General features: G+C 39.4%; 1 protein-coding gene across 1 annotated transcript in view; it reads left to right on the forward strand.

Annotated features, from left to right (window-relative positions):
• Positions 1-6,766: 6,766 nt before the first annotated feature.
• adamts3 (ADAM metallopeptidase with thrombospondin type 1 motif, 3) overlaps positions 6,767-26,840 on the forward strand; it is a 133,040-nt gene continuing 112,966 nt past the window's right edge. Inside the window, exons 1-3 of the mRNA XM_081366561.1 lie at positions 6,767-7,147; positions 8,242-8,266; positions 8,897-9,297. Coding sequence (XP_081222687.1) covers positions 7,082-7,147; positions 8,242-8,266; positions 8,897-9,297 — 492 coding nt within the window. The 5' untranslated portion in view covers positions 6,767-7,081. The remainder of the gene's footprint in view (positions 7,148-8,241; positions 8,267-8,896; positions 9,298-26,840) is intronic.

Below are 26,840 nucleotides of genomic sequence, written 5' to 3' on the forward strand. Positions count from 1 at the left end.
CATTCTGAAATTTAGCCTACTCACTTTCCATGTAATGTAAATGTGGACAATGTTAAACAGTTTTTTCCTGTAATCAGTGCAAAGTGGAAACCATCATGACCTTATTGAGCAATATGAAGAATTTACTTATTGCACAATCAGCATGACTGAACAAGTGCTCTTATACACAATCTTTTGCCCTTTTGTGATGGGTTAAGCAGCTATCAGGTCTCTGTTATGCTCTGCTAAGAAACTTTGATTTGACCACACAGCTAAGCTGAAGAGATATTCTCTGTAAATGTCACTGACTGACATTAGCTGGGAATTACTTTAAGCATCCTTACCCAAGAAACTCAAAATGTGTTTAGTTTGCCCTCTTCACCAATGTGATCCAAATGGACTGTGGGGCATTTTCCTTCCCAGCAATTGTTACATTTACTTATCAAAAGAGGTCATTGATAAGAAATACAGTCAATTTGAGGCTGGATCCAATTGGTTGATTTTGTGACCTGTCCATGGGCTTTAAAACAGCTGCTCACTCATGTTCTCTCTCTCTCTCTCTCTCCTCCCATTTTCTGCTTCTACTGTATCTTCACTTTTTCTTCAATTTAAAGTTTGATCAAACCGGGGGACTTCATCAGTTGTTTTCTTTGCCAAAACATCACATGATAGACTGTGGTGAGTCCACCAATTCTTGTTTGATCTTACAATGGTTTTTGGGGAGAAAATAAAAATATGCTAAACTAAAATGCTAAATTAACTTTAAACAAACTGAAGCAGCATACGTTTCACTAAACTATTGTTTTCATAGTGTGTGTGTGTGTGTGTGTGTGTGTGTGTGTGTGTGTGTGTGTGTGTGTGTGTGTGTGTGTGTGTGTGTGTGTGTGTGTGTTTGTGTTTCAGGTATTCCCTACATTGTGGGGACAAAATGTCACCACAAAGATGGCAATATCCAAAATTTTTTGGTCACCATGAGCAAAATGGATTACAAATCATATTAAGTGATGTTTTTTTGAAAATGTAAAAATGCAGAAAGTTTTCTGTGATTGTTAGGTTTAGGGGAATGTTCCCCTAAAACATAAAAAAACAATCACTACTAATATGTCACACACTTTAATGTGGGAAGAACAATATTTTTTATTTTAATATAATCTCTATGTTCAGCAAGATCTATCAAACAAGTATAACCTATTTAAGGGCAGATCACATTAAGAGTGTAAGGGGGAATTAAAGAAGACATAAAATAATACATTCAGCATAATGCGATTGAAATGAATAAAATAATAATAATGAATAAATATATTATTAATATTATTATTATTACAATTATTATTATGAAATTTTATTTATTAGTTTATCTAACATTAATTAGCTTTACTGTAATGTTAGTTAAAGGATATTTTTCATCTGTAGTCCCTGAACAGAATGTTACAAGTCACCCTAAAAACAAAATGTATTGTTATAAACATAAAAGGAGAAAAAAAAACTATACCATGCAAAGCAGATGCACAGACATAAAAAGCATGCACAGTAGGGGTGCATCAAAAAACACAATTCTTGAATTTTGATATGGCTGGGTGCTAAAAATGTTCCACTATATGTAGAAACAACACATGCAAAATATTTTTCCAGTACATGATGATTTAGGGGTGCCACCGCACATCTGTTTTTTTTGGATAAAGTGCTTAACAGTGCTCAATGGTCACAATGGAGATCTGAGGTAAACAATACTACAGCTCAAGAAAACTGAGATGATCTTTCTGTTTGAGGTGATCTTTCTGTGTTTGGTATGTATTATTACATAATTACTATCATATCTGTAATTGTGTCTTTGTATACTTATTTATCATAAGTCATTTAAGTGCTTTGGTGCTCATTACACCTAGCTAACGTTAGCTAGCAACAGTTTGCTAACCACAGTTAGCTATCTATGTTAGCTAAGCTATTAAGCTTAACATCAACAGTATTCTAGAGTGGACAATATCATATTCAGAGTTTACAGTGGGGAGAACAAGTATTTGTTACACTGGCGATTTTGCAGGTTTTCCCACTTACAAAGCATGTAGAGGTCTGTCATTTTTATCATAGGCACACTTCAACTGTGAGAGACGGAATCTAAAACAAAAATTCAGAACCTGTATAAAAGGTCCACACACTCAATCAAACACACTCCAACCTCTCCACAATGGCCAACGGTCAATATCCCTTGGTCTGGGGCACCATGCAAGATCTCACCTTGTGGGGCATCAATGATCATGAGGAAGGTGAGGGATCAGCCCAGAACTACACAGCAGGACCTGGTCAATGACCTGAAGAGAGCTGGGACCACAGTCTCAAAGAAAACCCTTAGTAACACACTACGCCGTCATGGATTAAAATCCTGCAGTGCACGCAAGGTCCCCCTGCTCAAGACAGCGCATGTCCAGGCCCGTCTGAAGTTTGCCAATGACCATCTGGATGATCCAGAGGAGGAATGGGAGAAGGTCATGTGGTCTGATGAGACAGAAATAGAGCTTTTTGGTCTAAACTCCACTCGCCCTGTTTGGAGGAAGAAGAAGGATGAGTACAACCCCAAGAACACCATCCCAACCGTGAAGCATGGAGGTGGAAACATCATTCTTTGGGGGTGCTTTTCTGCAAAGGGGACAGGACGACTGCACCGTATTGAGGGGAGGATGGATGGGGACATGTATCGCAAGATCTTGGCCAACAACCTCCTTCCCTCAGTAAGAGTATTGAAGATGGGTGGTGGCTGGGTCTTCCAGAATGACAACGACCCGAAACACACAGCCAGGGCAACTAAGGAGTGGCTCCTTAAGAAGCATCTCAAGGTCCTGGAGTGGCCTAGCCAGTCTCCAGACCTGAACCCAATACAAAATGTTTGGAGGGAGCTGAAAGTCGGTATTGCCCAGCGACAGCCCCGATACCTGAAGGATCTGGAGAAGGTCTGTATGGAGGAGTGGGCCAAAATCCCTGCTGCAGTGTGTGCAAACCTGGTCAAAAACTACAGGAAACGTATGATCTCTGTAATTGCAAACAAAGGTTTCTGTACCAAAAATTAAGTTCTGCTTTTCTGATGTCAAGTCATCTTCATTTATATAGCGATTTTAACAATGTAGATTGTTTCAAAGCAGCTTTACAGAGATAAGCGTATAATTTAAGATAACAGAGATTGTTTTGGCTTTATAGCAGTTCTTTATTTATTTGATGTATCAAATACTTATGTCATGCAATAAAATGCAAATTAATTAGTTAAAAATCATACAATGTGATTTTCTGGATTTCTGTTTTAGAGTCTGTCACTCACAGTTGAGGAGTACCAATGATCAAAATTTCTATATGCTTTGTAAGTGGGAAAACCTGATAAATATGCATTGTATCAAATACTTGTTCTCCCCACTGTAGATGTCTTATGTGTATTGAGAGTAGCATTGTAGTTGTTACAGTAAATTAACAGGGTAAGGCCACATGAACATGTCCCATTGACCTCCATTCATTTTGTCTATAGGACAAATGAATGGAGAATCTTGAAAGTTGAATTCTGAGAAATACCCAAGTTGCCCAAAGGGTTCAAACAAACAACTTTTACTTTGATAACCCTATAGAATATGTTACTGTATAAAAGTTCACTGTACTCAACATTTCCAGGTCAACCTTTTGCCAATTAGACTAAAAATTGCACATTTTTCAAAATTTCGCCAAAGTTCATGTGTTAGGTGGCACCCCTAAATCTCAATGGAATTCCTCAAAACTTTGCAAAAGTCATTTTTATGTTAATTGGAACAAAATGCAATGCCAGCCAAATTGATATTTTGAAATTAAAATTTACCATTCAAATTTGATGCACCCTAATGCACAGTGTATTAGATAAAAAAAAATAAAAATAAAACACAATACCATTGTGTGCTTTTGTTTTAGAAATTGACATCTTTTCAATTTTGCTGTGGGTTTTTACACATCTAGTAAGTTAGTGTTATTAGCAGTTGTTTTTCTGGTTTGGTTTGGGTTTCTGTATCAAGGCAGTAGTTTCCTGTTTTCAGTAAAGCTGTCTACATGAAACTTTTAGAAGAGACATACAGCTATACTAACATAGATATATACACATGGATGCCCCATTAGCGGCTATTTCTATAGGCTGCTATACATAAGCTGGTCTTTGAACACTTGTGAGTTGACTGTGTGTCTTTAACCATATTACTCACATGTGTGAATATCTATATAGACTTTAGCAGCAATAGGATTTAATTTAATTCTGCAAATGGATATTGCATACTGAGTTAAAACACAAATTAACACATTCTCACCTGAAATGTATAACTTTGTGGTTGTTACATTCATATGCTACCCAGTGCTCTGGTATTTCTGATTTGTTAGTGAAGACTGTTGAAGACATGTTGAAAACTGTTGTGGGAAACACAATTAATGGATGACACAAACATTAATTAAAAAAAAATCACTATATCCTCTAAAGTTATAAAATTGATAATAATTATAACATTTTACCGTTACAAATATCTTGCTTTTTTAATCTCGTAAAACAGTACAGACTAACACCAGAGGATATGGGACTGTAAAAAATGGTCTTGCCCTCAGAATTAGACAAGTAAGGGTTAAAATGGCAAAATGTGTTGTCCTTCCCTTTGTGAAAATCCTTTACATGGCAAATTTTTATTGGTGTTTCTTTTCTTTGACTCAAAGATGAGCATGGACAAAAACTTCCATTCAGCCCTCACGAGGTCAAAGCACCAGTGAGATGCACATTGTGACTTCTGCATGCCTCCAGTTGCTATTGTGTTCCTAATGTTTTGTTCGAAAACAAAGACGGGATGACAGCAAGTGGACAGCTTGACATTCAAATATTTCATATATAGCAATCAGAATGCCCTTTGTGAGGTCAGGAAGGTCTATCCGTTTCAAATTGCTGTTAGGTGTGGTCTTGTGGTCTGGTCAATGTGCAACACATTAGACAAACCACAAGTGTCTTGTTTTGAAAGACCAAAGCATTTGAATTATTTCCGGGATTGGTACTCATTTCGTATTAACCTCAAAATGCATGATTATATGCTTACAGTTTAAGGTAATGTATTTCATTTCATTCAAGTCTTGTGTTTTAAAACAAGCTTTAGTGTTGAGAAATGTCTGGCTGAAAGACAAAACAGGTGATGTGCCTTAAACTTAAATGTCCTTCATGAACAGTATGGCTCTTAATGTCAGCAAAGTTGCAAATAGTTTATTGTTTCATTGACCACTTTACAACCTCATTACTCAGCTGGAGTCTGCTTTACAGAACCAAAGCTTAGGCACAAAACAAAAGGGTTGCTGACATTCAATTTTACCTTCCAATAAAAGCTTCAGAGTGCATGGACCTGAGTGCAGACAGATTCTCAGGACCTCCGAGCACGTCTTTAATCAACGATAACAATACTGCTGGAATTTCATATACCATTTCAGCAGCAGACCGGTAACACTTGGAGGGAAGCCAGAGTTAGGACCACAGGGAAAGAGAAACACTGCTATGAGCATTATCCATGGGAGAGTTACATGTATCAGATATATCATTGAAGAAATAAGAACAACCTTTTTACAAAAGTAAATAGATAAAACAATGTACAGTAAATTTCTTATCTTACAGTAATCTAACAGTTATACACACTCCAGATTCTTAGGTTGAAATGAAATAACAAAATTGGCATGTGCTTGTATTGTAAAACATACAAAAAATGTCACCAGATGGAAACTGCTTTTTTTGTAGACAGTCGACACTGAACATGGGCTATTATTGAGTGATATGGTCTGGGAACGTACTCAGACAGTGGAAGGCATGCCTAAATTGGGATGAGGGAAACATAAGGTCTACAGATGTGAAGGTGATCAGATTACCTCTGCTTAAAACTCACCTGTAATGCATTTGAACTGACACATGGCCTTGAAGGCATCAGAAAGACCTGAAATAGTGTGGAAGAGAAGAAACGAAGGTAAGAACTGCAGGTGGTCTTTGCATGGATATGAGGAACAAAATTGCTGGTAGCCCAGAGTTATTTTGGCTAAGATGTAAAAAACAAGAAAAAAAAAAAACAAGAAAATAAAAAAACAAGAAAAGTGCTAAACAAAATTGTGTTACAGATTCAGACAACAAAGAGGTTGAGAAAAGTGATAAGAAGAGATGAGAGGTTCTGTTATTATGTTAGTGAATGGAACCCTACAGCAGTTTTTTCTTTTTCTTTTCTTTTCTTTTTTTTTCTTCTCAGAGGTATTGACACATCCCTCACAAAGAAATGAGAACACAGCAGAAATTAGTTGTATTACCCAGTATTTTTTTGTCTAGAATAGAGACCTTGTAGAAGGCCATGTTGATTGAGATGGGAGAGGAATGTATTCTCTGCTTTGTTGAATACAAAACAAATCATTTTAAAGCACTGCAAGCTGTTAATGCATTTTTTTAAAAAAAGTCTATCGACTCTCTTGAAAATAACTATAAAAATAACAGATTTTAACTTCGAACATATTGAAATCAAAACTAGTGACATTTTATGCTTTGCAATATTATTATATTATGTTACCAGTAAATATAACATGAGCAGCTTAGTTTTACCCCTGTAGGATCTCAGACCTCTTCTGACTTTAATAGCTTCACTACTATATTCACACCAGCTAGCTTTGACAAAAGCATTGCCATGTGTTTTCTTAGCATATTCCTTTTCTTCTTCTAGCCCCCTCCACCCCCCACCCCCCACCATGTGCTTTCCTGGGAAAGGGTAAAAATGACGTCACTGTAGGGCTGGTCTGTAGTTTATTAGGCAGCGCGAAGTGCCAGGTTAGGACTCAGACAAGGCTCTGTCCAGCCAGCTCAACTCAACTTAACCACCTCAGTTCTTCAGAGGGATGTCTTTCCTATAAGTTTAACAAACTGAGGCACTGACCCAAGTTCTACAACTTTTAACTTTCTTAATAACTCTTTGCTTACTTTTAACCAGTCTTTAAATGTGCCTTGTTTAAGGATTAGTGCGCAACACTTTTAGAGAAGACAGGCGCGTAGTGAAACATCCAAATTTGGATTATAGTTTCTGTTTCTCGTCTTTCAGTTGAGAAAACCCGACTCGTGATGGTTGTCCTGTCACTTAGGTTACTAATGGTTGGAGTTGTAGTAAGTCTGACTTCAGCTCTTCTGGTAAGTGTTAATGACTTTCTGTTTCTGCATGTAAAGTTGTATGAAAGTGATCTGTAAGTGAAAGCTCGCGGGACATGTTGGAGGTTTAACAGTCGCCCTCCCGCTTGGAACACGATTAGAATCCAAATAAATCTGACTGAAATTTAAGCTTTTTTTAAGAATATCTACACCAGTTTTGTGTTTATTCTGTCTGTTCGTAATATAGAACTTAGAGAAAACGTATCAACCAAATACTAGAGAGAAACTTGCGCATTATAGGAGAGTGTTCCCAGCTGTCAAACCAATAGCCAAACTGTCCGAAAGTTGGCATGGCAGAAAACACGTGAAATATGGCAAGCTGTTTTCATATTGATTCCTTTAAACGAACAAGCACAGAATTAATTTATTGATTAAATACTAGTAGCTACTTGTAATTAATTGATAGTGACAAATTACTCCTCTGAGAGTGACAAATTATTTCTTACTATTACAGGTGTCTATTACCGGTATATAGCCTATACATATATTTTTTAATTTTACTAAAACTTCATTTTTAATTTTATGAAACTATAAATTACAAAAAGAAATGTTACTAATAACAGCTGGAATGGGATACTAATGTCAGATAAATAAGTAAGAGTATCTGATAAGTATCAGAAAATCTTAAATAGATACTAGCAACAATCTGGATGTTATAGTAGTAACAAAAAGTACTAGTAGCTCACCTAATGGATAGATAGTAGTAAAAATAGATAGGTACAGTTGGAGCACTTGTTGGAAGTGAATAGTTTATATCTGAACCACAGTAACAATAACAATGGAAGAGTTGCTTATTCCTTTGCTTCTGTTCACTATTGGGTTTAATCCTAGAAATTGAAATTAAGTAGCCTAACATTAAAATAGATACCTATTAGTTCAAAGGAATACATGTAAAAATGGCTTGCCACAAACGAAATTGAAAGTTTAATGTCAGATTTGGATATACTCATGCCAGTTTTACATCCATTATGGTTTCTCTTGTTCTACAAATGGTACTTTCTCAGCTGTTTTGTAAATGTCTTGGCTGCATGTTTTATGCATCGTCTCCTTATCTGTTTGTTTTCTTTTTCTTGCAGGCTGGTGAAATTATAGATAAAAAAGGTAAAGTATACGGCCTTGTGGTCCTCAAACTTTTTCCTCTAATATTGTGCTTGTTTTGTTTCTCAAATAATTTTTCAGGTTGAAAAAGTAATTTTATAAGTTTTGATGCTTCTTTAATGACAGCTGCAAAGTAAGAGTCACACTGTGCCGTCATGTGGGTGTTTAACTGTTATCACTTACATCTTCTCCTCTCAATGTTTAATGACAAATATTTTAATCAGAAAATTGATCAGAACTGTTAAACAGTCAGTACAGGAAAAGCCCTAAGAGATGATGCAAGCCAATCTCTAGAGAACCTTTAACAGACTTTAACACCTATAATAATAGTCTGTTAATTAAAGTTGGGAATGACAAGCAAATTGCACAGGATAAAATATTGTTTAGTCAGCTAGACTTACAATAATTTATTTTGTTTCTCTTTTTTAATGAACAGTGGGATAACTTTAAGAAGTTAATTGTACACCGTAAAAACTCACACTTGATCCTTTACATTTAAGTAAACTCAAAGTAGAGTCAACGTCACAACCTGCAGTGATGAGTTCAGTGCACTTTTTCAACCACTTTGATTTTAATTACTGATGTATAAAATCATATTTTTTTTCATCATATGTTTGTCTTATGTTTTATCAGACTTGTTGAAGATCCGTCTGAAAGAGTATGGCCTCATTACTCCCATCAGTACAGATGCAGAGGGACACTACCTCTCGCATCTTCTCTCAGCCAATCACAAGCAGCGTGTGAAGCGTGAGCTTTTGGAAGGGTCGACGCAAGCGGTAGACAGACTGTTCTTTAACATCACTGTCTTTGGCAAGGAATTCCACCTGCGACTACATCCCAACCAAAGATTAGTGGCTCCAGGATCTATGGTGGAATGGCATGATGAGATCGAAATAGCTGGGAATGCAACTGAGAATGGAACCCACTCAGAGAGAATACTTAGAAGGGAGCTGCTGAAAACAGACTGCACTTTTATAGGGGACATCACAGATGTGCCTGGAGCTTCTGTCGCTATTAACAACTGTGATGGACTGGTGAGTGTTGTTTCCTTTCCTAGTATATTACTTTTAAAATGAACTTGGCACAGGGCCTGGCACAAATGACAAAATGTAACAGAAACTGCAAAGCGTTAGATTTGTGTAGTTAATATAATGGCTTACAATCTATTTTGGCCTATTTTCGTACTACATAATGCCAGTGCAGTTTCGTTTCTAAACTTTTATGGAAATCCTCACTGGCATTGAGTGGTGAGTCATTCCTTTCCATCCCCCACCCACAGAATATTTGAAGTTTGCATTATATTTGGCATTCTCTTTATTTCTTTATTTCTATGCTATAAAGGGACAGCTCACTCCTTTGTCTACTAACTTTCATGGCTCTCAAAACTAGCAATAGAGCAATATTACATTTCATAGTCAATATAATCAAGTCAGTGATGTTTTTAATTTTATGGCTGGTAATCAACAAATGGCCAATAATAAAATGTTACATTAATAAACTTTTCTAAAAAAAAAAACAACAACTAACGTTACATTAGACTGCGAAAAGATATATAAGCAGTCCATAAGAGCCATTTGTTAAATTACAAGTCCTCTAAAGCCATCCAATAGCTTTGTGTGAGAAATGGTCTGACATTTAAGTAATTCATTGAAAATCTTGCTTATAGCGCAAGTGAGAAGTTATTAATTTCCCTTTCAGAAGATGCTGTGGTGAGGATGGTACAAATCCACTCACCTGTCATTTTACAAATCAGATAATTTAAGGAAATTGTGCATTGTACTGTGTGTCTTTTGGTCTTTCCACTTCCTCTCAAAGACTGTGAGCTTGAGGCTAGTGTCCTGAGTGATAGTGGAGTTGAGTGAACTGTGAGTCACCCCAGGAAGCTGACAAATAGGATGAAGCTGCTCTCCCCAGGGCCTGTCTAACATCAGAGGAAAGCTTTAATAAATTGAGAGGTCAAATTGGAAAAATCAATTTCGCATAGACTTCCAGTTTGCGCAGATAAGCATGGGCAAAGGAGTGATGGCTATGTTGATGAGACACTCAGTGGGAAAATATGTTTTTTTTTTTTTTTAATCAAGCAGTAACACTCGATGTCTTTGCTCTGACCTCCTCAGTAAAAAAATAAACTTAAACCAATTACTCATAAGATCATCAGACTACTCTCACTATGTGCTGTATATTTGTTATTTTTGTAGCCTGCTAGAACACCTCAATTGAAAGTCGTGTGTTCTCACCAGTCATTATTTTGATTCAGATGTTGATTCAGTAACTGCTTTGGGATACATTTCCCAAAAGCATTGTTTGCCAACTATATGTTCGCAATTCCATCATTATCAGCATAGTTCAACGAGTCTGTTTCCTGAAAACATTCCAAGCAGCGTCGCAAAGTTGTGTGATCTGAACGACAGCTCTCGACCTGTGGTTAGAAGCATATTTCTTGTTCGCTTGACATGTGGACTTAATAAATTCTTATCTTGAACAAAATAAGCAAGCTGACATTCAGTACAATCTATATCTTTTATTTAGAATATATACAAATTTCATTTATGTCTTTTAGTTTATTAAGAAATATAAAACACCATTTTTGAGTGTGCGTACGTGCTCTAGTACGTAAGAACGAGCCTATCTTTGAAACTGTAAATAAAGCAAAATAACTAAGAAAATTTTAATTGGTCCTCAGATGCCATGCCCGTAATTTATAGCAAAACATCAACAGATTCATTAAAAGAAGTAATTACACCACCACCTACGTGACATCAACCAACATGGTTGAACAGCAAATTTATGACAATACGGTTTCAGGAAACATTCTTGAGTAGCTGGTTGATTTCTTTAACAGTGCATTGTTCTATGGTAGTTAAGCAAGCCCCCTGATGAATTCATTGAGTTCATTCAGTAAATTTGTCAGACTAATTTAAATTGGTTATTCATGAGTTTGCAATTCTTTTTGAATGTTCATTAAAATAACTGCTTAAAAGTTTAATTTGGTCATGAACTGGTCTACACTACATGCTGTATGTTTTGATTTCAGCCCACAAAGGCCCCTAAATAGATTTTTTTTCCTCACTAGACATTGTAGTGAGTCAGATTCAGTATCTGCTCTGACTTATTCAGTGAAGGATACATCAGACTCATTAGAACTGCAATGCAACTCCTGAGTCTGATTGTACATACTGTGAGACTGTAAGCTGAACTATTCCATTTGAACTGACTTCTTTAGACATTTTCCTTCAGCTCTGAATGTTTAAATTGTCTTAAAATGACATCAGATTCAGTGCTATTGTGTGACCTTTGAAACCTTGACTGTGTATTTCTTCGATATCCACTGAGGTTTTTGTAGCTTTACATTTTCCACCTAAACTCTGCCATTTCCTTAATTAATGGATCAAATGCTTACGTGGACAGTCTTTGATGTAAAGTGGCACTCAGAGTTGACACCAAAATATGTTTCACTGTTCTTAATTACAGCCACCGTGGATCTTGAAGTCTTCACATGCAGCCCGTGAAACAGTTATTTCCTCTCTGAGCTGAGAGGTTGTGGGGGATGGAGGGATGATTTTAGCTGAGAGAGGAGGAGGAGGAGGAGTGGGAGGCTCACTTACATGACACAGGCATGTTTCAGGCTTGTGAACATTCCTCTCAAAGTGGAGAAAAGTGAACGGTTCTGTTTCTGCTTAACAACTCAACAAAGTCTCGGGAATGTCAGCAGAAATACTTTGGTAGAATTATCAAAGATCCCAGCCATTGCCCATTCCCTTTCCACTAGGGACCAAAAAAGGGTCAGTAGTCCCAAAGCAATGGGAATTATCCTTTGCTAATCTACAGCTCTGTGTCACTCATAGCTTGGCCTCTTTAATGCATACTGCTATAGTCTGTGGCCAGGGTGCTGAATGAGGCTCCTCACTCATTGATGATCAGAGCTGGCTGTGTTACTGAACTCCTGGCTGAGCTTCACACGGGAGGCTGGCTCTGAGCCAGAACTTCACCCCCAGTGCACCTTTGTCAGGAGAATAATGACATTAACGGTCAGTGGAGTCTGTGTTCTTCTGCCCACACTGCCAGTAACAATCTAACATGTTCAGTCTTTTGCAGATCCACTTTAGTGCTGAGATGACTTTGAACTTCTCTGTCCCCCCCCCCCCATCATGCCTTGAATTCCTCTGAGTTCAGTTCACTGTTCCAAGGCCTAGTAAGCTGTCAAACAGTAATTTGTAGTACTCTACTGTACATAGACAACAAGAAGCTACTAACAGCATAAATGCATATGACACCCACAATTTTAAGAATCAGTACTTTTCAGTATTGAATAAATATTCATCAACGATGCATTAAATTGATCTACACTTGTGATGAAAAGAGTTAAGACTTTTACATTGTTACAAAGATTTCTAATTAAGCGCAACTGCTTTCAACATAATTCAGCATATTATAATGATTTCTGATTCTAAAATTCAGCTTTGCCATCACAGGAATACATAAATTTTTTTATATATAATAAATAAAAACAATTAATTTAAAAATGACCGTTTTACTGTATTTTTTATCACATAAAGGCCGACTCGATAAGTAATAAGATACTTGTTTCAAAAACATACAAAAATCTCACAGACTTCAAACTTTTGAACAGTAGTGTATGTTAATTCAGTGAAGGATTCATCAAAATGATTAAAATGGGCAACCACATTTTTGTTTTATTCCTCAAAAGAGTCACTCATAAGAGCCATTAGTTATTCATATGTTGATTCAGTAACTGCTCTGATGGATTCAGTGAATGATTCATAATCATATATGAAAATTATTTATTTTGCTGTGACTCTGTATATTCAGTGATGGTGGAGGGAGCTGGAAACACTGCTGTTATCACAGCCTGGTTAAGATGTATTGGAGTTGCAGTTCAGAGAGGAAAACTGCGCTGTTTTTTTTATTTGATCAAGTTCAGACACAGTGGCTGCACGACCTACATCAAACAGAAGTGCCAGTGACCAAGCAGTGTATGAGACCTGAACTGTCACAAGTGGGTGTAAGCTGTTTTAAGAGCAAACACATCTCTGCTTTCTGACATCTCTGGCACACCAGTGTGTGTCCCACCCTTTACTCATTGGATCACTCACTGTGCCTTTTTTTTAACGCTCCAGACTCTCACCATCTGGGAGACAAACTGAAAAATGACAAATTCATTGAGCATGAAAATAAAATATGGAATTGAAGAACAAAATGTTTCCTCCAAAACATAATGCTTTTTAAAACTTATAACAAAATTGTCTCTGAGTCTGCCCTCATGGCTGCTGCAGAAGTGAGTCAAGAATTGTGGAAGATGTAGATGCATGTGCATTGAATTCTGTAACCCATTTACATAGATACTAGAACAGATAGCCTTGCTGATAGAAAATGAATAGAACAGTTACTAGTTAAATAAATGGTGTTATCATTTACTCTTAAAGAGGTTGTTTCAAACCTCTTTTACCTTTTTTCTTCCATGAAGCATAAAAGTAGAGATTCTGAAGACTGACCCCCCATTCCGTGGCAATAAAATTAATAGAAAAATAAAGCTTTTCAGCTTCAAAAAAGAAGGATCTAACATAACGTACTCGGTTACTAACGTAACCTCGGTTCTCTCTAGAGAGGGAACGAGTACTGTGTAAGACTTACGCTAGGGGAAAATCTCTTTTCCGCGAGATACTGAAGCCAAAAAATTATCCTTAATTTTGAAATAATGTAAAACGCGTTACGGCAGCATGCAGACACAGGCGAGATGGCTTGCCCGCCTATTGGCTGCCCTGCGGCAACTGCAGCAGCCTATCGATAAGGCCCTCTCGTGACGTGAGCTCCAATGGGGGCGCTAAGCGCCCAATACGTCACGTCCCGCCGAAACGGGCGTGGCCTTGGGCTATAAATATAGTTTTGAGAGGCTAGCTCACTGTTTTTTTATCGCCGGAGCAAACCAGAGCGTGTGCAGGCACAGCAAGATACGCAGTACTCGTTCCCTCTCTAGAGAGAACCGAGGTTTTGTAAGTAACCGAGTACGTTCTCTTACGAGAGGTTCTCTCGTACTGCGTAAGACTTACGCTAGGGGAACACAGTGTAAAACGCCATGCATGCTATGATCCAGCACCAAAGTCCCAAGGGCAAGTGCCCGGGCTCATATAGTACATGATCATAAGGGACTCACAGAGAGTCCAGGAAAGAGTGGCTAGAATAGCATCATTCCTGTAAAATATAACATCCTATAAGGAGCAGTTATGCTGATAATATTTCATACAGTCTGATGAATATAGTGGGTCTTACACACTGCCCATAGAGCTGCGCGATCAGTCAGCGAGCATTTTCTCAAGCATTTTCAGTATTCTGAGCCGAACATCGGGGCAGACAATACCGAACTTAGACCGAAAGCAGCTTAGCCTGCAAAGCGGGAACCTCTAGGTTATAAAACCTTATAAATGTAGACGGGGAGGCCCAGCCTGCCGCCATACATATATCTTGCAAGGCAATCCCACTAGACCAAGCCCACGATGAGGCCATACCCCTCGTGGAGTGCGCTCTGACACCTAATGGGCACTGCAAGCCCTTAGAGGTATAAGCCAGCGCTATAGCATCGACTATCCATCTGGATAGGCTCTGTTGCGACACGGCAAGTCCCTTAGAATGTCCGTAGAATGAAACAAAGAGCTGCTCTGTCTGCCTGAAGACAGATGTGCGAGACATATAAGCCCTTAATGCCCTGACCGGGGAAAGGAAGCTGGCGTCCTTCTCCTCGTTAGAGACCGGCAGGGCGGACAGGGAAATCACCTGGGCCCTGAACGGTGTGTTGAGGGATTTAGGAACGTACCTATTCCTTGGTTTGAGTATGACTTTCGAGTCATTTGGCCCAAACTCCATGCATGTCGCGCTCACTGAGAGCGCTTGCAAGTCCCCTATACGCTTTACTGAAGCGAGAGCCAGAAGAAACACTGTCTTGAAAGATAAGTGTTTGGCATCTATAGATTGGATCAGCTCGAATGGGGCACCTTTCATGGCCTCCAAGACCGTAGAAAGGTCCCATATGGGATCTGAGGGAGGTCTGGTCTTAGCTCCTCTAAGGAAGTGAATGACCAGATCGTTCCTGCCAAGTGACTGGCCAAGCGTTGGTTCAGTGAACGCTGCTATAGACGCCACGTAAACTTTGAGTGTGGATGGGGTTCTGCCCTTATCCAGTAGCTCTTGTGGGAAGGAGAGAACCTCCGAGAGAACCCTGGGGTGAGAGGAAGTCCCTCCTCACTGGTATTGGCCATGGGGCAGTGCTCGTCAGCTGCATCAGAACTGGGAACCAAACCTGGTTCTTCCAGAACGGAGCCACTAGTAGCACTGAGCATCCGCTTTCCCTGATCCGCTCTAACACCTGAGGTAGAAGCGCGACGGGGGGAAAAGCATAGAGCGGGCAGCGGGGCCAGACGTGGGCCAGCGCATCCCTGCTCTTGGAGAAAAACTCCGGGCAGTGAGCGTTTTCTTGAGACGCAAACAGGTCTATTTCCGCTCTGCCGAATGTCTTCCACAGCAGTTGGACTGTCTGTGGGTGTAGAGACCATTCCCCTGCCGGAACATTGTTCCTGGACAGTCTGTCTGGTCCCACATTTAGGTGGCCAGGCACATGCGCTGCTCTGAGCGAGCGCAGGTTGTGCTGAGCCCATACCAGGAGGTGTTCCGTCAGCCTGTAAAGGTTTCGGGATGTGATGCCTCCCTGGCGATTTATGTAGGCTACCACTGACATGTTGTCCGAGCGGACCAAGACATGGTGTCCTTTTATCTGGGGACGAAAGCGCCTCAGCGCGTTGTCTACTGCCATTATTTCTAGGCAGTTTATGTGCAGAAGCTTTTCCTGTTCTGACCACTGGCCGAAGAACGGTCTGCCCTCGAGCAGCGCTCCCCATCCCGAGGTGGAGGCATACGTAGACACCACCTTCACACTCGAGGAAGTCCCCAGGCTTACACCTGACTGGTACCAGTCTGTCGCTTTCCAAGGTTTCAGTGCTGAGATGCATTTCTGATCGACCTTGAGGCGAAAAAGACCGGAAGTCCACGCTCGGCGCGGTACTCGCACTTTTAGCCAGAACTGCAGTGGGCACATGCGAAGCAGACCCAGCTAAAGAACTGCTGATGCTGCGGCCATGAGACCCAGCATCCTTTGAAACTGTTTGAGCGGGACTATAGCGCCGCGGCGGAAGGTTTCCGTCGTGCGCTGAATAGCCAGTCTGCGCTGCGGCGATAGTTGAGCTGTCATAGACAGCGAGTCCAGTTCTGTGCCCAGGAAAGATATTCTCTGACTGGGAGACAGTGAACTTTTCGCCCAATTGACTTCGAGACCCAGATTCTCGAGATGCTCGAGTAAAATGATCCTGTGTTCTATGAGCTCTGAGTGTGACTGAGCTAGAACCAGCCAATCGTCCAAGTAGTTCAAAACTCGCATTCCCCGAAGTTTCAGGGGAGCAAAGGCTGTGTCCATGCACATCGTGAATGTACAGGGTGCTGCGGCTGCAAGCTTCAAGCAGACAGCTGTTTAGAGCGGCCTGTTGCGGAGCTAGAGGGCTTCGGCATAAAGTGCTTCATGGCCTGCGACGTCTTTTGCACCTCATCGAATCTGTCCGCGAAATCTTTGACGGACGATCCGAAGAGACCAGCAGAAGAGATGGGGGCGTCGAGGAACGCAGTGCCTCCGAGTCCGGCATCTCAGAGAGCGTCAACCAAAGGTGTCTCTCAGCAACGGTGAGAGAGGCCATGTTCCGCCCTATGGCCTGTGCAGCGGATTTTGTAGCGCGGAGTGCGAGGTCAGTAGCACTCCTTAAATCCGGCACGCAGATAGCTTCCACGCCTTCCTCGTCCAGTTTTCGGAGAAGGTCGGCCTGGAAGATCTGGAGGGTGGCCATAGTGTGCAACGTTGACGCGGCCTGTCCAGCGGCGTTATAAGCGCGACTGTGCAGGGCTGACGTCATGCGGCAGGCTTTAGATGGCAGTGCCGTCTTAGCGCGCCGTCCAGCAGAGGGCGGGCAAAGATGGGCTGCTACTGGTTCTTCCACCAGAGGAAGAGAGAGGTATCCTCTGCCTTTAGCACCGTCCACCACGGAGAATGCTGCTGAGACAGAAGTACGCATCCTGGCTGAGAAGGGGGCGCTCCAAGACTTTGCGAGTTCTTCGTGAAACTCAGGAAGAAACGGCGCGGGTCTTGAAGGCGTCAAACCCGGTCTCCCTGCAGGAAACAACCGTCCAGCTGGTTGCGTGCAGGTTCGTCGGGCGCTGACCACTTGAGGCCGAGGCTCTCTGTGGCCTGTGTGAGCAGACGCGTCAGCTCAGCTTCAATATTGGCCCGTTTTCCTGACGGCTCGCGGGCAGAAGAAGGGGCGAGATCCACAGAGCTCGACCAATCCTCACTGCCTGACGCCAGGATAGAGCAGCTGTCCTCCTGAAAACTGCCGCTTCTTCTTCGTCGTCACCAGTGGAAGCGGCGGCCAGCGGCGGCCACTGTCCAGGGGTGAGAGACTCAGGCGAATGCAAGGCTCGTCCCGCTGAAGGCTTTCTCTAACGGCGCGGCTTCTTCTCTCCAGCGATGCGTATGCTCCACTGAAGACATAAAAAATCAGTGAGCTAGCCTCTCTAAGCTATATTTACGTCAATATATTGTGTATTGTGCCCAATACGTCACGTCCCGCCGAAATTTTGGCGAAATATTGGGCGCGAAGCTATTGGAAGCGCCCCTATTGGAGCTGGGCCTTAGAGGGCCTTATCGATAGGCTGCTGCAGTTGCCACAGGACAGCCAATAGGCACGCGAGCCGTCTCGCCTGTGTCTGCATGCTGCCGCAACGCGTTTTACATTATTTCAAAATTAAGGATAATTTTTTGGCTTCAGTATCTCGCGGAAAAGAGATTTTCACCTAGCGTAAATCTTACGCAGTACGAGAGAACCTCTCGTAAGAGAACAGTGCACTGCGTATATGACTCGTTTTATGAAACCATACAAGCTTTGTGTGAGAAAGCTGGGACCAACATTTATGTCATTCACTGATAACCTTCACCTCCACAGCGCTGTTAACCACTCAAGACTTAAACTTGAGAACTTTTTATAATATTATGTGAATAATGAATTCATATTATCCCTGGAATATTGACCCTTCTATAGCATTTTTGAAGCTTGAAAGCTTCAATCCGTGTGTGTGAAATAGCTTGGAAAAGAGCATAAAAACAATCTTCAGAATAAATCCTTTTGAGTTCCACAGAAGAAAGAAAGTCATACATGTTTGGAATAACATAAGGATGGAAAAAGTATGACTGGATTTTCATTGTTGGGCGAAGGGACAGCTATATTATTGAGAGAGTGCTTGAAGGAAAGAGAGTAAAGCAAGCTTTCTGTACTATCATACCTATCAGAAGTTATTGCTTTCCATTGGAAAGAACAGCATTAGCTTGAGTTTCACTCCTTAACTCTGTTTAAATTTTGCAAACTTAGGTGAGGCTTTTATTCAGTCCAACACCAGTTTAAACTCAGAAACCATCCTTCTGGGAACACAAACATTCTTCACCAAATATTGGCTGAACTCAGTGACTTCAACTTTAGCATCTCAGCTTGAAATCAGGTAACATTTGGATCATAACAGGCTGTCCTGATTTTAACTGTTACCTCAGTTGTGCTAGTGTTTTTACAGCTAAAGAAATTTAGCCATGTAAAAGAAACTAAAGCCCCCTTCTATGTTCCTCAGTGCACTATAAAATGCACCAAAATAATGTTTTTAGGGTGTAAATTAACTGGCAATAGTCCCAAAATATTTCATAAAGTTTTGTTTTTACTGGCAAGACTTCCATTACGCAGAGCATTATCTAAAGCGACAACGAGAGGCTGGAGAAAACAGAATCTTCAATATTTGGATTAGACTCAAATGCCCAATTTACATTTAATAAGTCCTCTTGTCCTCTTTCAGAAAGAGAGGCCCTTAGTCCATCTTCAGTATGATTTAAGCATTTGTGAAGAACGGCTGGGGATTTAGCATATCCAGAAAAAAAGGTTGCCTTTGATTGAGAAAGAAACCGAGCCAGTTCCTTCCCCCTGAGAAGTGAACCCGTGCACAAGAGTTGTATTCACTAATAGTTATTGATGTACTTTGTTGATTCAGCCGAGGACTTGCCTGTTGCAGAGGCTTGACCCCTGAGCTGTTTTGGTATATGGTTTGAGGTTGAAGAGAGGAGGTGTTGGAGGATATGCAGAGGCAACTTGTTTCTTTAGGTCTGCTTCAGGAGAGGCCAGAGACTAGCAACTCTAGCCCTGTGTGTTTGGCTGCTTTTATTGGTATGCAAATTATTTTTTTATACATTTTTAATCATGACTTGTTTAAAACCACATTTTCTGTTGTCATTGCTCTGAACATTGGGTCCTGTTCACCAACAGCGCTTGGGTTTTATTTGGAGTTAAGGCCCTTTCACACTAAGCGCGACGTGATAAAGCTAAGCAAATTGCAGATGAACGCAGCTTTCACACTGAATGCTAAACTATTGATTGCCTTCAACTAATTCACGCCTGGTGGCAATAGACAATAGGCTGACTGAGAATACATTTTTCTTCATGAATGTATCTCGTAGGTTTTCTCATTTGGATTTAACCTTGTCCGCTACACAATATACAACAGTTATTTAAGACAAATAAAGTTTGGTACTTACACAGAAACCATCATCGAGTGCATGTAATAACTTCCGACTGTGATCTGAAGTGGATTTTGCTTAAATAATCAGCAGACGTGCATTATTTGTACTGTTTTAGAATAAACTGAACACTACACCTGCTTAGCATTTCTCATGTAAGCATTTCTTATTCTTTATTGTTATAAAACACATACAGAACATTAACGTTGTAATCTTACATTTATTTGGCTTCATGTTTCATCTGTATGAAACGTTTCTTTCAATTGTTTATGTGCGTAACCGTGTGGAACTCAGAACGAGGAAATTAACACAACATTGTCATTCGGAAGGGCAGGAGTTATGATCACATAATATGATTGACAGCTCAAGCAAATGGGCTCCCTGACTCATAACAGACACGCACGGAAGAAAACAGCGCCCTGTACGCTGTTTCAAGCTCTTCAGATCGCATAAATGATAGAAAATGATAATAAAATTCTGATAACCATGATGATAACACTAAGAACGCAAGAATAAATTTGTTCTTTCAGACACAAATGATAACACTCAACATCTATTATCTTCTCTCTTCCTGTGTGGTTGAGTCCCAGCATAGTGATGAGTCCCCCCAGCAAGCAATTTTGCATTTAAAAGACGTCTTGTAGCTGTCCAAACACAGCCCTGACGTCTAGGCTAAAACAAGGCTAATTTTGGGCTGTCATTGAAAATTTAATAGACGTCTAAACGTAGCCCAAGAATAGACTAGTCATCAAATAGACAGCAAATGAATTACTACATATAATAGACAACAAAATACAACTTCTGTTTACTAAAATATAACTATAAAAAATAAATATAAACCTTTTAGAACAATATAAAAATTAACAACTTAAGATAATAACAAATGAAAAATATACAATTATGACACTTGCCGCCGGGAAGTTGGTCATCACGGCATCTGCCCAAAAAACTTGACCTTGAAGTAGTTGAGATCCATAACTGTTGAATATGATCATTTAAAAATTACATCAGAATTGAATGTGCATCACTGTGACTGCATAAGACATGTTTGACTGCTAACATCATATGATTTGAAATTAAAATATATAGTAGATTTCTAATTAACATGATGGTAAAAACTTCTTTTATTTTTATTTCATTTGAGTTTTTTCCCTAAATTTTAAGGCATTTATCACTAACCCATTTATGTCTAATGTACATGTAAGTACACTTAAACACGTCACATGTTTTTTAGCTATCGTTTTGCATTAGAACAACGAGATAGGCAATTGGGAAAGTTTTTATTCCTTTATGTGCTGCCTGTACATTTAAGTGTTATGTTCTATATATTTATTGCTGTGCTTAGTTGACTGTATGCTGGATAATTTGCAAGAAACAGTGTCTTTAAAACCAAGTAAGTGGATCACATCTCTGCAGTTCTGAGGTCTTTACGCCGGCTTCTTGTCTGTAAAAGAATTGATTTCAAAATACTCATGTTGGTTTAACCACTGAATGGTTTAGGACCAAAGTACATTTCTGATCTTCTGCTTGTCTGCTTTCTGTCCCAGACTCCCTAGAGTCAAAACTAAACAGAGAAGCAGTGTTCAGTTTTTATGCACCATATATCTGGAAAAAACTCCAAGAAAACTTATTTAAAGTTAAGGCTAACCTTTAGCTTAGTTTTGTTTGCCACTACATTTTATTAATTGGAAAAATTATTAATTTCTTACACTGCACTGTAACTTTTACTATTCGGTTTTATTTGTTTTTGTTTAAGTATTTTAAAGTGTTTTTAATTGTTTTCTTATATTGTATTTTTATAGTGCCTTGCTGTTGAAATGTGCTATACAAATAAACTTGCCAAGTTAAAAAGTCCTATTTTCATATCATAATGATCTAAAGAAAAGAGTAAAAGATATTTGTGGCTTTCATAACACATTATAATAGGCATGTTTCATGTTTACCCCTTTGAATTCAGATAATTCGAGTTTAATGGAAACGAGTTACAGTTCACTGTACACTGTTACCCGCCAAAATGTCACGATTCCAAAAACAACAAATAATTTAGATAAAAAAATGGTCAAAACGAAAACACAGATTCTTACAAGACAACAGTTGGAATGTCTTTTACCTGTTCTCTTCGACCAACAGATGCAAAGCTCCATCTCGTTTAAAACGTTTAAAAATGGTGGAAATGTTTATCACGCGATCGTGAGAACAGTGATCTCTAGCCTACTAATTATCAAGTTTCGCGTTGCCAGTAGTCATGTCTCAGTAGGGCTGTTGCCATCTAGCGGTTGAGAAATGTAATTGCATTTTTATTTAATTTAAAATGAAAGACATTCAAATAATATCGTAGATTGTGTATGAATGTTATGTGTGACAGCAAACATGAAGCTGCGTGGGCGAAAAACATGTAAACTATTTTAAGACTATTTTGGCTATACTAATTGCTGGTCTAAATCAGGGCTGATTGCCAAGCCGTTAAACGTTGACCACTGATTGCCTCGATTTTGCCAGGTGGGTTAAAAGCAGACTACACATAGCCCGTCCAATTCAGAGCTAAATCTACAGATCGACCATGTCATGAAATGACACTTGCACCTTGTAGATATTATTACCAATGCGAACATAATGGGATATCAACCATCTCATGCGCTGCCTGGCCAAAAAAAAAAAAAAAAAAAAAAAAAAAATACAATTAATCAGTTTTGACTATAAGTGGGCTACAAATAGCCGGTCTGACTACGAGCTAAATCATGGCTACGCACAGCCTACATATAGAACATGTTAAAGAAACGAAACCAAACACCTTGTAATCACAGTTGACTGTGCCTATATGATGGAATATCATACATCTCGCAAGTTATTTTGCAAAAAAATGACATATAACCCGATTCAATGTTATTTTGGCAAAAAGTGGGTTGCACATAGCCGGACTATAGGGTCTATATTTAACTGAGACAGTGAAATGACGGCTATTGCTTGCTGGGCCAGCTTAGGCCAGCTTATTACCCTAGTAATATGCCTGATCTAAAGCTGTTCTCAATCAAACGTTAATTCATCTAACAATCTTTTATTTTTATCCTAAATATTTATATAGTTATAGTGAAAGAAATTGCATTTTTTAGGTATGTTTTGAGCAATAAGGCATAATAGGCCTATATATTTTTTTAATTACAATTAATTACAAGTCATAACATATGACGTCATAATTAATTAATTCTTAAACAGAATTATGTTTGTATCATATTTGTTATCGAAGTGTTTTATCAAAAAATATAGTAGATGTAAAAAAAAAAAAAAAAAAAAAAAAAAAAAACGTTCTCTCTAATAACTTATTGGCGCCGTTTAATCGCGCTTACTGTGAAAGTGCCTTTATGCAGGTCTTGCCAGCACTCAAAGTGGTGGGTAAATGTTTGCTTCCAGTGTTTTTTCAGAGCGGCACAAAAATAAATTAATGATTCTGATTTGATTATCATGTTGTATTTTCAAAATGGATTTAAAATTGTAACGCAGTTCATTATTGTGGGAAGAAGGAGGCGGAACCGGCGAACATTTAAAGACTTTAATGACATAAAATAAAACAAATACAAAACGAAAGTAAAAGACAGCAGCCCCTCACGGACGACTGCTGTCACATCAAATAAAACATAAACGTCAAATAAAATCCAGGCCTGGCCTTTCTCGATCTCCACTATTGTCGCTCCCCCTTTTATGCTTTTATGCTTCATGTGTCGCTCATTAGCAATCACGACACCGGCCTTGCACCCTTCTCCCACGGCCCTCGGCCTCGTCCTGCTCGCCACATAATGTAGCATCACATGGCCTACTATTCCTTTTTATTTTTTCAGAGTCCCTTTGGGCTTGTCAGATACAGAAATTTAGTAAAATCATGCAAACATTGCCACACGGTTACTCCCAAAAAGTCCCAAACCTATTTGAGTGGCCATTTACATTCATTATCTATGGGAGCAGCAGGTTCATGCAGGGGGATTGTGAGATTGAAAGCGGAGCAGATTTCCAAGTTCAAATGCAATTTGAAGCTTTTATTTTGATTAGGCTGTGGCTGGGATTTTGAAAGTGTACTAAATTCAGGTTTTTGAAAAGGAGATTTGCATTTTTTCTACTGAAATGGCGAATATATATGAAGACTTTATTGATTGTGTATTGAAAGCGATTATTGCACACACTATTGCACATTTTACAGATACACCCGGTGACAGATAGATTGCACATTTTGAGTGGTATTGATCTGTTTATTCAGCACCAGGTATGATGTTTTCAGCTAAATACTCTTCTTCTGGCTAAATACAGCATGCACATAATTAAAGGGATAGTTCTCCCAAAAATGAATATTAGCCCTTGATTTACTCACCCTCAAGTCATCCTAGGTGTATATGACATTCTTCTTTCAGACTAGGGCATTTCGCGATATCACGATACGATATATCGTGGTAGATTGTGATACGATACATATTGCGATATATTGCAATTCTTAAAGGTCTCATATGGTGACACTTAAACTTATATTTGTACTGTTTATAATTCATTTCATTTTTGTACTGGAAATGAAAAGTGGAATAAAGTCGTTATTTTTGTTTGTTTTGCGCACAAAAAGTATTCTCGTCGCTTTATAAACTTAAGATTGAGCCACTGGAGTCACTTGGACAATATAAACAATGTCTTTAATACATTTTCTGGGACAGCAAGTTATAGTGTCCATAAGCCTATGGAGGAGTGATCCAGCACTCCGATTTCATCAAAAATATCTTAATTTGTGTTCTGAAGATGAACGAAAGTCTTACGGCGTTGTAACAACATGAGGGTGAGTAATTACTGACAGAATTTTCATTTTTGGGTGAACTAACCCTTTAAGCCGGGTTTTTTTTAACCATGTTAATATGACCTTGTAATCCTTACAAAGGAAATGCACCACGACTCCATTATCTTTTTTACATGGGCTAAGGTAGAAGGAAGCTTGTTGGTGTTATTATCCAGTGTAGTTTGCCTTGAATCAACAGATTTCGACTGAGGTTGCAGTGGCGCCATTTCATCTGCTTGATGTCTTAAGTGATAACGCAAGTTGGTTGCTGCCTTAATATTTTAGTGTAGCCTGGCAAAGCTTACAAACGGCATTTGTTTTATCTAAATTATTACTCCCTGACTTATTTTAAAACCAAAGTGCACCCACATGTCTGCTTTGCAAGCTGGAGGCACTCATATTTTCCGCCATGCTTGCTCCCACTTCTGAGACACTGGCTGTATGAATGTAGCCTATATGACGGGAAACTGTTAGCTTTGTAGTCAGCGAGTCAGCGATCTACATGAACTGAAGAGGTTGTTTGTATAAATGAAGAGGTTGTTTGAATAAAGGCCTTCTGAAGTGAAGCGATGCGTTTGTGTAAGAAAAATATCCATATTTGAAACTTTATAAAGTAAAATAACAAGCTTCTGGCCAAACGAACAGACGGATTCCACTTAAGTCTAAAGTGCAACTTTATGAGTAATGCGACGTACTGCTGATATTTACACTACGCCATGACGTACTACGCTACTTCCGACGTCATAAGTTGCGTAAGTTGCGCTCTAGGCATAAATATGGCCATTTGGCCGGGAGCTAGATGGTGGAAAAAAGAAAAAGTATAGTGTAAATGTGATTATTATGTTAATTTTCCTAAGTACACGTAACATAGTTTTGCTTCACTCAGTTTACTTTGTTTCTCCTTCCTCGAAATACAGAGATTCCTCTTTTCCTCTCTGGGTTGGATGACTTTTACATTTTTCTCTGGGGTTTTTTTCCGGCAAAAGAAATTAACTGGTGTAACTTTTTAAAAGTTCCTTTTAAAGGAGGGATGAAAATGGCAGGTAATGATGACGAAGGTTTACACACATTTCTAAACCAAACACACCTTTAAACAACATGGCGGGTGAAAGGTAGCAGTGTGTCGGCTGAATCTATGCTTTTTGGAAAGTGGCAGTACCTCTTTTTTAAATAAAGTACATTCAGACCGGCTCCTTAAGAGGTTTAGACTGGAGTGCCGTTATAGAAAACTGGACCCCTTCAGCTGAATCCCATATGTTTGTCTTGGCCCATAGCTGGTGTCTGCTTGGCGGGCGCTGATGCTGGGGATATTAAACTGATGGAACACAGGTCTCTTGATCCCTTTCAAGGGCTGCTATTTAGGTAAAGGCAAGAGGCTCTGTCCATCCACCTGTGATTGTCTGCTTCATAAAACAAGCTGCTTTGTGGTCGGTGTAGGTAATGGACTACTGGGCGTTCATAGAGGTGACTACCCTGTGTCCTCCTTGTTTTTTTACTTGCACTGTCACCTCAGAGATGTGTTTAATATTTTTAACGAGGGCTGGATGGAAAAAGTGGATTTTTTGAAGAGTAGTAGTTCATTGAATGTGATCAGCTTTAATATTTATCTACCACAGTGTCCAGCCACAGACGTGTATAAACGTGTATTTATAAAAATACAAAATACATCCCGGTTATTTTAGCTTGAGGACTTCAGATACATTCCAGTGTTGGTCTACTTGACTAGTGTTTCCTTACTACAAAACATTGGATTTTGTTTTTTACCCTTATTCAGGAGTACAACACGACTTAATTATTTTTTATTTTTTTAAAGCTTCCCCATCTTTCATCTTCCCATTTTCCAAAAGTCTTTTTCAAAAGATTTTACAAAATGCAGTATAAGTCTCAGGTGTCCCCAGAATCTGTCTGTGAAGTTTCAGTTCAAAATACCCCACAAATAATTTATTATAGCATGCTGTAATTGACCATTTTTGAGTGAAAGCAAAAACGTGCAGTTTTCAAGCATGTATTTTTAAATGCAAATGAGCTGCTGCTCCTCCCCCACCCCCTACCCCCTACCCCCTATCCAAAAGAGGGCAGAGCTTTATAGCTTTGACAGAAATGAACAAAACATC

The sequence above is a fragment of the Scardinius erythrophthalmus genome, assembly GCF_964197995.2.
Source record: "Scardinius erythrophthalmus genome assembly, chromosome: 5".
Taxonomy (NCBI): Eukaryota; Metazoa; Chordata; class Actinopteri; order Cypriniformes; family Leuciscidae; genus Scardinius; species Scardinius erythrophthalmus.